Genomic DNA, 12,693 nt, shown 5'->3' with positions numbered 1-12,693 from the left:
GATACTGTTATTGATGATGACTATTCCAGAACTGTTGCTTGAATCTTTCTTTAAGAGCAAGAAAAAGTTTTATTTTTATTTATTTATTTGATTTTTTGTGTGTGTGAGGAAGATTGGCCCTGAGCTAACATCTGTGCCAATCTTCCTCTACTTTAGACGTGGGATGCTGCCACAGCATGGCTTGCTGAGTGGTGTGTAGGTCTGTGCCCAGGATCCGAACTTGGGAACCCTGGGCTGCTGAAGTGGAGCATATGAACTTACCCACTCCGCCACTGGGACAGCCCCATTAAGTTTTATTTTTAAAAGACATTCAAGAAATCAAAACCAAAGGAAAGATACAAATGTTTACGGGGACAGCAAGAAGGCTTCTCAGTTCCTTTCAAGAAGTTTAAGTTCGCTAGTAGAAGTCAGTTAGGTAGGCTAACTACTGTGCTCTACTTTGATCAGATTGATCAATGCTGACTTTTTTCAGGTGCAGCTAAATGGCGTTCACACACACACACACACACACACACACACGGTGGGTGGAGACCATTCATCCATTTGATTTAATCTGAAGGTTTGAATACTAAATGAACCAGACAGCAGAGCTCCTTATCACCTCGCTGATTTAAAGGCCACTCGTCCAACAAGCAAGCACCTAAGAAAAATAAACGCAAAAAGGCAAAGCAAAGTAGCATGAGGCCTGGTCCCCTTTGGCAATGCAGTGTCCCCAAAAGATGACAAGACCCCAGGTCACTGATCCTACTTTTCAGATCAGAGTGGGAAAGAGTATTCAATTTGGTACTACATGTGTCAACAGATACCTATTCCTTGTTCTGGCCACAATGAATGAAACATCTGGGCAGTGGTGCATCCACGTGCCCAGCAGCTGAGACGACAGGCCCCGCTGGTCCAGGCCTATTCCACTGCCGGCCGGGGCCTTCACCCTTGCAGTGCGCAGGGGCCCTCGAGGCAAGGACCCAGAGCCAGAGTTGGCACAACTTCCTCCTTTTTTCCAGGTAGCCAAGAAACAGGGTGGAGCCCCACATGTATAATCTTATCTTTGGTTTAAACTCAGGGGCCCTGCCCCTGCTGGAAATTTTTTAAGAGGTATGGATATTGGGAAAGGAACATGGGATCGAGGAGGGAAACCGGTGTATCTCTAAACACCCGCCTTTTTTTTTTTTTTAAATAGAAACACAGTTGCCAAAGAGAAAGCAACAATTTAAATGCACAAAGCACCAGGCACAGCTGAGCAAAGGAGCGGTGTTCAAATATTAATTATACCCACACTGGCTCTCCTCTATACTGATCTCACAGAGCTTAACAGTCTTGCCAGTTAGTTCAGGCGTGAATCATCTTCCACTTGCCTAATTTGCCTGCAAACTTTGTACTCAGCAATTGGCACTTACTTAAATATCACCTTCCATGGTTTTGTTTTTGGGGGAAAAAAGGTGGTAGTATTTCAGCAACTAAATGGGTCATTTTAGGAAATTTAAAAAACTACTTTTATCTGCTGCAGCACAGAATGCAGGATGCAGTGGGTCCATTTTAGATCTCACTTCCCAGGGCTGATTATGAGAAGAAATACAAGGACTTCTTTTTGGTAACGAATTGAGGAAGCTAATTAGATCTTGTAGCAAGGCCCCCAAAAGTCAATTTCTATGAAATGCCGGAGGAGCTGTTTTATTTAAAAAAAAAGAGGGGATGAAGGAAGAAACACACCTGAGTTGAGCATGAGAGAGTCCGGCAGACACCTTCTTAGGACTCAGACAAGTTCTCAGCTGTTCATTCCTTTTAAAGTACTCAGTTTATTTTCATTTGGCCTCTTTAAATGTAGTAACAGTGCTCAAATAATGTAGAATTACTCCTTTTTATTATTCCAAAATTTATTCTTCAAAACGGACTTATTTTTTCAGTGGTAAATTTCAAGTCTGGCTTGATCTGAGTTTTCTCTCCTACACATGGAACCCAAACCTGAGCGTGGGCTCCACCGCAGCTTTAAAAGTAAACCCTGAGCCCACATGCTCCTGGTCCCACTTCCCCTCAGCCCTCTGCGGGGTGTGCCCGAGCTGCTGCTCAGAGCACAGACCTCCGTGGAAACCTGGGCCCTGGTCCACCAAGGAGGGAACGTCACCAGCAGCCTGACCAGCATCGCTTTTTCAGAACGTGGCAGCCTGAAGGTTTCTCATGCCTGAGTGAGCATGTGAGAAATTCCTGGAAACTTTCAACAATGGAGCAGGGCAGGGCAGGGCAGGGAGGCCCACAAATCTTTAGGAAAGTGTACTCACTAAGCTCCATTTGCCTCAGGGACCCTTTCATTAAGGAAAAATAGAGGGTAAGCTGTGCCAATATTCAACTTGCAAGGTCACCCAGGATGGCAATATGGCACTTAATGCAGGATAAATTAGGATTTCCCATTGAGAGCAAAGGAGAGAAAGTGTTTACTAGATTTGAAAGGATTTAAAGTAAGTCAGTACTCTGACAGTGAAACAATTAGACTGTCGTAAAAGACCAGAAGGCAGCCCTTGCATCTCCTAAGGGAGATTTCTTTCGTGGCTTTTACGAACCTGGCTGGCTGCGTGAAATCAGGTAACTGAGGGCAAGCCCCTTCTTAGGAAAAATGAGCAGGGCCCAACAGAAAGGACAGCACTATGATCTTGATTCTAAAAGTTAAAACTGAGAACCAGGCAAATATGGGGAGCAAGGCAATGGGGCACATTTTTATGTGGTGAGGACCAAGAGCAAAGGAAGGCGCTCCACAGAACTGCTCCCGGGACAGCGGGCTCCTGATGATGACAAGAGCACTGCGGTCACTAGACCACACCGTGTCACAGTGCACAGAGCGAGGCCTCTGACAAAAATGCTGTGGGCAAGAGGCGGGGTTGGCCAATTTGAAAAGCAGCAAATCAGCAAGAACAAAAATAAATTTCTAGGATTCCAAAGTGGCCTCTATAAGTACAGGAAATGCGAATTCAACACACACATGCACAGTTGCACAGGCTGTGGACCTATTATATAAACTCTCACATACAGCTCTCTTCCCAAAGGACAATTTCTTTTCCTACTGACTACTGAAATCATATTGCATCGAAGTTCCTAAATGAAAAGAATCCTTTATTTCAGAAAGAACATTGAAAATTCCTTATATAAAATGAAAATTACTATTATATAATTACTTGTCATGACAAAAATGTAAATTCCTTTCCCACAAAGCAAAAGGCACGATGAAACTCATCTGAAGCGAACGTCAACGAAAGCAACTCACCTGGAAATCTTGATCGTCGATTCCAAACCTCTCCCGCAGATTCCGGAAAACCATCGGGCAGTACTCCTTAAACTTGAAATGGCTCGGCATGTTCTCTCTGAAACAGTCATATTGTGGAATAAAGCTCAGATAGACAAAGAGTTAACCAGATTAGAATCTGACACTGAAACCGGTTCAACATAAGGTTGACATAAGGAAAGCCATATTGTAGAAAAGAGACCATTTTGTAACTTTGAATGACCTCTGATTAACTGACCCAGCTGGATATGCACCCTCCAGGAGATATACACGCTCTGTAGAGTTTATGGCCCCTCCCAGCTGTAACAAGTTGGTAACTTTGTTCTTCTGAGTTCCTTAGGAATGTGATGACCCCCGGGCAGAGGGTCTATGCTGATAGCCATCATCAATGACAAGTGAAAGATCAGGGTATAGTGTGTTGCTCTGGTCTCTGATGCACATCCAATAAGACAAAAGATTATCGGGAACTAAGACAAGATGCCTCCTTGACCCGGAGACCAGCCTTGTATATAACTGGCGAGCAGTCTTTGTTCTGAAAGATGTTTCATTCGGACATTAGTCAGCCATTTTCTTCCTTGCTAGCAAGCCGTAATAAAACCCTTTCTCTCCTACCACCTTGTCTCTCAACTATTGGTATATCTTGCAGTGGGCAGATGACCCCTCCTTGGGCGGTAACACCACCGTCTAGTTCTATGTGTCGCCAAACAAGTGCTTGGAGTTCCTGACCCGCAGAAGGTACAGGTGTGCTTCATAGAACCAACTGCCACAAACAGCACGATATGGGGGACAGAGGGACAGACTGATAACATTTGTCTCCTCTCACCGCCTAGGAGCACTGGGACTCCAGGACCTTTTCATCCTGACCACATGTTACAGCCACTTCCCCAAGGAGGAAGAGGCGGAGAGGGAAGAGGCCACGCAGAGAGAACAGTGAAGGGAAAGCCAAGAGCTTGGCGAGTCAGGGAAGGGCAGAAGAGCGAGCCACAAACAGCGCTCCCCACACTCGTCCTCAGTTCCTTGCTGATTAGAGCTTACAAAACAAGACTGGTCTCATTCCTTGAATGACCTATTTCATGTTTTATATAAATACCACGTTCTAAATTCACATAGGAAAGATCCCCTCAAAAGGCCAACCTCTAAACAGTATTATGATAAGAATGAACACATCAGCTTCATGTTAGAACAATGGCCCATTAAGAAACTTCATAATTGATCCTCATGGGGGAGGGAGTTCTTTGAGGCTCATCCCACTCACTCGGAATTGCTTCCTCTTTTGTGTTCATACACACACACACACACACACACACACACACACACACACACACCCCTCTATTGTGGTACTCTGCACATCAAATTACAGTGATTTGTATATGTGTCAGTTTTCAACCACTCGCCTGACTGTGAGCTCCCTGAGGGCAGGGCCACGTCTCATACCTCCTTGTATCTCTGGCTCTCAGTGCACTGCCTAACACACAATGACATTCAAATGAAAGAGAAATATTCTCAATGTCCAAGATGGCATCCATTTATGTTTCACAAAAATGTACCTTAGTTCTTCATTATTCTATGAAGTAGTCATTCCTGTTGATAAAGTAATCATATCAGAGTTTTGGGTAATACAGCTGAGGTCCATAGCTGCTCAAAAATCCAAGCAATTTACAGCTTCAAACATTTAAATTGTAATGAGAATATCACTTTTAACATATAAGATATTCATAGAGAATGATATGCCATATGGCAAAAGGATATTACCCACGAGGGCCTGCTGTTTCTTTTCTGAAAAATGACAGATGGTTATGTTTATCACAGGATTAACTTCATCAGCAAAACTTTACTCCCACCCATTGAAAAATAATGGGTTACAGAAATTCACAAAAATCATACTTCTGGCAGCCACATCAGTTCTAGAAAAAGTCGTCATTACTTGTACTTACTTGTTAAAAAGGTGATTGTCCACCTTTATCTTCGAATAGGCTTTGAAGTCATCTGGCATCAACATAACAGGGATTTGAACATGGCTCAGTTCATTGATCTGGAAAAATACAAAATAAATGGCACAGGTTATTACCATCTAGGTGGGAAGTGCTTGACTTGAACACGTATCTTGTGAAGAAAACTTTGAGACACAAGAACGTCCTGGGCCACCTTCCTTCCTATTCCCATCTAAGTCATCTCTCTTGTTTTCCTCACTCCCCCATCAGACTTCGCCACTGCCTCCCACCTCACATCCGTCTCCAACTCCCACCGCTCGTCTCTGTCTGCTGCTGGGCCTGTGGGGGCCTCCAGGACAGCAGTGGCAAGGGAGCAATTCTAGAGGGTGAACCCTCATGGCCAACTGTCCTGCTTCCCCCCATCCCTATCTTCCCACTTCCCCTCAGAGTCTCAACGCAGCACTCTAATCACACGTCCAGGACAGCTTCCCCCTGTAAAGAAAATGTTATCTGAGAAAGAGGGCTTTCAAATTTCTGATGCAAGTGTTTGTTGAATAAATGCATATGACTATTCCTTTACTCTTCTGGGTACTCAAAAAACAACACTTATTCTTGTGGTCTTTATTTTTCTTATAGGAACTTAATTTAAAAATAAGTTTTGGGGTAAGGCATGAATTTACCAGAAGAGGAACCTTAAAGGAAGAAAAGGAAGAAGACATATGGCTCTGGGACTAAAGAAGAAGGAGATGGGTTGGATAGAGGTCAAGGACAAAAGCAAAGATGTGGTTACAGAGGACAAAAGGTTGAATCACGTTCCGTTTATTTGCTGGTGAATGGCAGGGACAGCTTTGGACACACCACTTTGAAAAAGCTGAACTTTCTCTTGGTTAATTATTTTTTGCATCTTGGTTCCCAATCTATTTCTCCCTTGTTGCTTGTAATAAAAACCACATTAAAGATTTATACTTCCAGTAAAATGGAAGCTACTTGGAAGGGTTCTCAGCCACAAAAGCAAAACAAACAAACACACAAATGAGTTCCTTGATAAAGCAAGTTGTTAACACATTGCTGGGTTCACAGAAAGTAGGGAAAATCTTCAAGATGCCTTCCTTCCCCAAAGTGAGTTTAATCCATTGGGAATGTGGTGACCATCAAGCAAGAGAGAAAGGAGGGGTTTCTCTAAAGACAGTTGGCAATTTCAACACTTACTTGAGCCAAAGGAAAGTTGGGGAGCTCAACAGAAGGCTTCAACATTAAACTAGGACCCTTGACGGAGGCAAAAGTGGTCCCAACACCTGGTGAAAGTAAACGCAGATGCGTCTGTAGGAAAGCATCCCCAACACAGGCCTCTGGATTCCCACAGATGAAGATCAACCAAATATGAGCTCACAAAGATCACAGGAGTGGGAGTCAGCAGAAACAAAAATGGAGGATTATTTTCAAGACTTCAGCTATTAGAATGATAAGATACAGAACAGAAAACAAAAACTAGGTGTAAAATGTACAAAGTCAAAGATGGACTGGCAAAAATGAGTAAACTAGGAGACTTTCAAAATGACCAATCAGATTTGGAAAAGAATCAAGTAAATCTTACAAAATGAAAACTATAATTGTTGAACTGAAAACAAGCAAAAAGCCTCTAAGCCAGGGCTTACGCAGCAGACTGGATAACTGGTATCCTGGGGGTCGATCTGAGGAAGTTACCTAGAATACCAGAGAGAGAGACAACAGAAACAGAACATACAAAAGAATGGTTAAGAAAAAAAAGTGGTCAAGACAGGGAGTTTGGAGTGAATTTAAATGGAATCTCAAAGGAAGAGAACGGAGAATATGAAGAAGAGACAATATTTGAAGATATAATGGCTGAGAATTTTCTACAACTCATGAAAGTTATAATTCTATGGATATGTAATACCTAATGTACACAAAGCAATCTAAGGAAAAATCCACACCTAGATATACTGCAGTTAAACTAAAGGATACCAAAAGCAAAGAGAAGAAAAGTGGTCAGAGAGGAAAGACAGAACACAACAGAGGAATGACATTGCCAGCTAACTTCTCAACAGCAAAACTGGAAGCCCAAAGACAGTGGTGGTACATCTTCAAAATGGAAAATTACTGACAACATAAAATTGTATTCAGTGGTACAATAAGAGATATATTTGGTCATTATTCAGGTTCCTGGCACAAATATCCTAAAATCTTTGAAATTTCCTGAGTGATAGGAGTGTCTTTTGTCATTCATAAGGAGCCCCCCCCTTTTTTTTTAAAGATTTTTAGTTTTCCTTTTTCTCCCAAAGCCCCCCAATACATAGTTGTGTATTTTTAGTTGTGGGTTCTTCTAGTTGTGGCATGTGGGATGCCACCCCAGCATGGCTTGATGAGCCGTACCATGTCCGCGCCCAGGATGCCAACAGGCAAAGCCCTGAGCTGCCGAAGCAGAGCGTGCAAACTCAACCACTCGACCATGGGACCAGCCCTGGAAATCTTATTTTTGATCAATTTTTTTTTTTTTTTTGAGGAAGATTATCCCTGAGCTAACATCTGCAGCCAATCCTCCTCTTTCTGCTGAGGAAGACTGGCCCTGAGCTAACATCTGTGCCCATCTTCCTCTACTTTATATGTGGGATGCCTACCACAGCATGGCTTGCCAACCAATGCCATGTCCGCACCCGGGATCCGAACCCGTGAACCCCGGGCTGCTGAAGCGGAATGTGTGCACTTAACCGCTGCGCCAGCGGGCAGGCCCCAGGAGCCCTTTTTTAGCACATCTGAATTTATGTTAATGAGGTGACTTAGGGTGGGGCCCCTAGACAGCCACAGGATGGAGCTGGTCACCAGAAAGACCAAGTGACTAGAGCTTTGGAACTTTCAGCCCCACCCACTGACCTCAGGGATGGGGAAGGGGGATGCTGGAGAAGATTAAGCGCCATATAAACTCTTGAACAACATCAGTTGACGAGCTTCTGGGTTGGTGAAGGCATCCACATGGTGCACCCCAGTTCCATGGGGACAGAAGCTCCTGTGCTCCAGACTCTTCTGGGTCTTGCCCTATATACCTCTTCATCCATATTCTTTATAACATCCTTTATGATAAACTAGCAAATGTAAATAAATGTTTCTCTCTGAGCCGCTCTAGCAAATTAATTGAACCCGAGGAGAAGGTCAAGGGAACCTTCAGTTTATAGCCCGGCAGTCAGAAGCAGAGTGACAACCTGGCCTTGCGACTGGCATCTGAAATGGGGGCAGTCTTGTGGGCCTGAGCACTTCATCTGTGGGATTTTACGCTATCTCCAGGTAGGTAGTGTCAGAATTGAGTTAACTGCTTGGTGCTGGTTAAGAAAACACACATCAAATACGTGTGTGCGTGCACGTATCAAAACTGTCTTTCAAAAATGAGAACAAAATAAAGGCTTTTTCATATAAACAAAAACTGAGAATGCACCTACAACAGACCTCACTAAAAGAAATTGTAAGCTTTAGAAGCATATTATTTAGAGTCTAAGGATACACTTCAGAAAGAAGGTAAATGTGTGTGGAAGGTCTGAGATACAAAAAGAATTAGTAAGCAAATAAATTAGTAAATAGGAGGATAAATATAAGTAAACATCACCTATATAAAGTAATAACACAATTTATGGGACTAAAAAGGACAAAAATAAACACTGAATAGCAACAGGATGTAGGTTGGGAGACAGACGGTAAAAGTTATGGTGTTCATGTATTGTTCAGGAGGAGGGTTAAGATGTTAACTTTAGAGTTAAGCACGATGGGAAAATGTCAAGGGCAAACATTAAAAGACTAGAAATAATATATAACTTCTGAACTACTAGAAGGGAAAAAACAGAGTAAGAAAACAAAACTTATTTTTTTTTAAAAAAAGAAAGCGAGAAAGAAGAAAAAAACCAGCCTTGCAAAAGTGGGACAAATTGAAAGTGAATGATAGAAATAAATCTGGGTATATACATAATCATACTTGGCACAAATGGACTCCTCGTTGAAAACAAAGAGCGCCAAAATGAATTAAAAACTATACACTATATGCAAGAGAAACACCTAAAACGTAAGAACTCAAAAAGGTTGAAAGTTAAAGAACAGAAAAAACATTAAATAGCACTCAAAATTCATTGAAAAGCTAGCTTACCTTTAGTAATATCAGATAAACTAATAACTTTAAGACAAAAGCATTATTAAGGATAAGAAGGTCTGTACGTGATGATAAAAAGTTCAATTAGCCAGGAAGATAGACAGGATTCATAGCTTCTAAGTATCTAACTAGCCTGCAAGTATAGAGCAAAAATTGTTAGGACCTCAGGAAAATGGACAATCCATCATCATAGAGGAAGATTTGAATACGCTTTTATTGACAGTTCAAACAGACAAAAAACTAAGATACAGATTTTTAAACAACATACTGAACATCATTCATTCAATATTTGCTGCACACCTATTATTGCCAAGTACTCTTCCAGGTGCTTTCGATACACTGTTGAACAAAACAGATGAAGACACCTGCCCTCCTAAAGCTTATATTCTAGTGGGAAGAGTCAGAAAATAAAACAATAAACTTAGTAAATTATTATATTAGAAGTAAATTGTCTACTATGTTAGAAAACTGTGGAAAAAAGGAAAAGAACAGGATAGAAGAGGTAGGGATGTCCCTCAGTGCAAGGCTGGGGGTCCCTGAGTATTTAAAATGGGGGCGGTCAGGGTAGGCCAAAGTTTGAAAGAGATAAGAGATTTAGATTCCAGTGCAAAAGCCCTGGGGTAGGGGCAGGCCTGGCATGCTCAGGACTAGGAGAGCAGTGTGGCTGGAGCACATTAGGTGAGGAGAGAGATAGCTAAGAGCTGAGCTCAGAGAGGTAAGGAGGAGGGGGCGGTCCCTCAGGGCCTTGCAGGTCCCTGGAAAGACTCACTTTTACTCCCAGTGACATGGGAGCTGTGGCAGGGTTCTGGGTGCTAGAGTGATGGTATCACCTAACTTAGGGTTTAAAAAGATTATTGGGGGGCGGGGGAGGGCACAGGTGTAGAAGTAGGGAGACCAGTTACAAGGAACTGTAGTAACAGCCTGTTTTGACCAGGGTGGCAGCAGTGTAGCGAGGGAAAAGGAGTCAGATCCTGGAGATATTTTGAAAGTAGAGCCAATATAACTTCCTGCAGTTCTCAATGTGGGATGTGAGAAGCCACAACTCCGAGGCCTTGGCCTGAGCAATTATGAGGACAGAGCTGCCATCAACAAGATGGCCAAGACTTCTCAGTGTGTTCCTTGATATGCTGTTTGCATCAGGTTAAAGGTCTATTGTAAAAATTAGGTACTCTAATAATTTTTTAAAAACTATGACAAAAAGAAAAACATATATGCAAACATATATATACTGTGTTGGCACTGCAGAGATTCTCAAACCTGATGATCAGATTGGATGCAACCCCCTCATCTTCCGATCCGCTCTGGTTTCTGTATGGCACTTGCTGAGTACTTACACACCAAGTGCTGAGAACCCAGCTTCCCAAAGATAGAATGTCATGGAAAGGAATGCAGTACAATCTAAGCTGAAACTGTGAACTCCCTCAAGCTAATAGTTTGTAGGGTGTCTTATAGATTTTGAGTATCGCCACGATTCCCTTGCAATTGTAAACTATCCGTGGCACTCCTGGTGAATTTGCTGCAAAGCCCGAGGGCATCTTGGCATAGTTTGAGAAGTACAGATACAAACAGCAGCAGATGCTTAAAACAGCAGATGATATAATCTAATTATAGAATAAGAGAATCAGAATCCTCCTTAAAATGCACCATGATGGATTATAACCTATAACCACTTTATATTCATCCCAAACAACCTTAATTACAACCACCAATTAATCCCCAACTCGTATCAACTGATGATCTATATAAATTTTCCAGCAAGTAGTTTTCTTGGGATAACTCTCTTTCAGCTGCATTCGTGCAAGGCCAAATTACAATTCTGTTTCTATCAAATGACTGCAATAACTTAATCAGACATCACTTTCAGCTTATTCTATACGATATTATTAAAATCTCCTTCACGTTATGGTCCATAAACATGTATGAAACTGCCACTTAACAAAAACGCTAGACTAATTTAAAATCATATAATGTCTCCCATCAGTTTAGTCAAAGTATCTTACAATATTAAATAATTCTCAGACTGTATTTGCAAAAATTAAAAATTACATATCTTTGTGCTAGCACTGGAATACCAAAGTTTGAAAAAAAGAGAATCAGAAGAGAAAGCCAAGTCTTGTGATAAGCACAATTAGAACAAAGCTGGATGACAATTAGATCAATTTTTCTATATCTTGTGGAAATATTAGAGGGTGAATAAAAACAAAGAATGCGTACAGGGTGGCAAGAAAGGAGCAATCAACTTCATATCGCCTTCCCCAAATTATACAGAAAAAAGTTAGAGAGAACAAAATAAGGACTCCCATCACATCTATGCTTCAAGAGCTCACTGAGAAAGCAAAGCCCAGTTTGGAAGCAGGAGCACAAATGCCTCGATTCCTCCCTCATGCTATTGAAATCTGTATTAGTCATAGCATCTTCTTTAGAAAGTAAGCAGAGCAGAAACTTCTTGAATCCTTTTTGCTTTATCATTCCTGCTCTGACAAACCTCTCGTGGAAAAAATATGAAAAGCTTGTAGCCCCAGCGGAATGTGCCATGTGAGAATTTCCCTTATGGATATTCATTCACCACCCATCCTTTCATGAGTCCAATAGGTGAGTGTCCAACTCTGGGCTGGGCACTGTTCAAACCAGTGTTCACCCTCACAGTGTTTACAGTCGAGAGGGGCATACGCATTAAATGAAGAACTGCACAGATGTAAAGTCCCAGCAATGACAAGCGTCGGGAAGGAGAAGGACATCAGGCTCTGAGCAAGCATGACAGAGGCAGGGACCAGGACGGGGGCGGTGATGACTGAAGGAGGGGCTAGATTCACACAGGAGAAGGCAGGCGGAGAGGGGTTCCAGGAAGTAGGGAGGCAGGTACAAAGGCCCTGTGGCAGGAGGAGGCATAGTTAACTGAAGAAATGAAAGGCTAATGTAGGAGTTCAGAAATCAAGAGGGCATGTGATAGGATGGGGCTGAACAGCAAGCCTAAGAGGACCGTAAGAGGCTATTATGGAACTCCATGAGAGGATGCTAGCCTGGCATAGGGCGGAGGAAGCAGAGATGAGGGAAGTAGATTCCAGCAATACTGAGGTGGTAAAAACATGGGCTTTCCTGACAGGACAGACTGTGATTTCTTTGACTGAGATAGAGCATTTCAAGAGAAGAGTTCATTTTTGAACTCATTAAATTAATGTGCTCTTAAGACATCTTAAGTGTGGATGTTAGGAAGGGAGGTTGACAAGCGGATCTGAAGTTCCCAGTGGAGGCAGGAGTGGGAGATAAAAATATGTGTATCTATGTGTAAGACAATGGTTTCTCCTCAGGAGTGAGGGAACCTGGAGAGTGGACAGAATGAGAGGAAG

General features: G+C 42.4%; 1 protein-coding gene across 1 annotated transcript in view; it reads right to left on the bottom strand.

Moving 5' to 3' along the window:
* Positions 1 to 12,693, bottom strand: part of PIP4K2A (phosphatidylinositol-5-phosphate 4-kinase type 2 alpha) — a 164,712-nt gene that overhangs the window by 59,715 nt on the left and 92,304 nt on the right. Inside the window, exons 2-3 of the mRNA XM_014865043.3 lie at positions 5,203 to 5,300; positions 3,251 to 3,347 (exon numbers count right to left, since the gene is read on the bottom strand). Coding sequence (XP_014720529.1) covers positions 3,251 to 3,347; positions 5,203 to 5,300 — 195 coding nt within the window. The remainder of the gene's footprint in view (positions 1 to 3,250; positions 3,348 to 5,202; positions 5,301 to 12,693) is intronic.

Source organism: Equus asinus, chromosome 29, assembly GCF_041296235.1.
Source record: "Equus asinus isolate D_3611 breed Donkey chromosome 29, EquAss-T2T_v2, whole genome shotgun sequence".
NCBI classification, from domain to species: Eukaryota; Metazoa; Chordata; class Mammalia; order Perissodactyla; family Equidae; genus Equus; species Equus asinus.
Note: the sequence above shows the minus strand (reverse complement) of the source record. Positions and strands in the feature narration are given on the sequence as shown.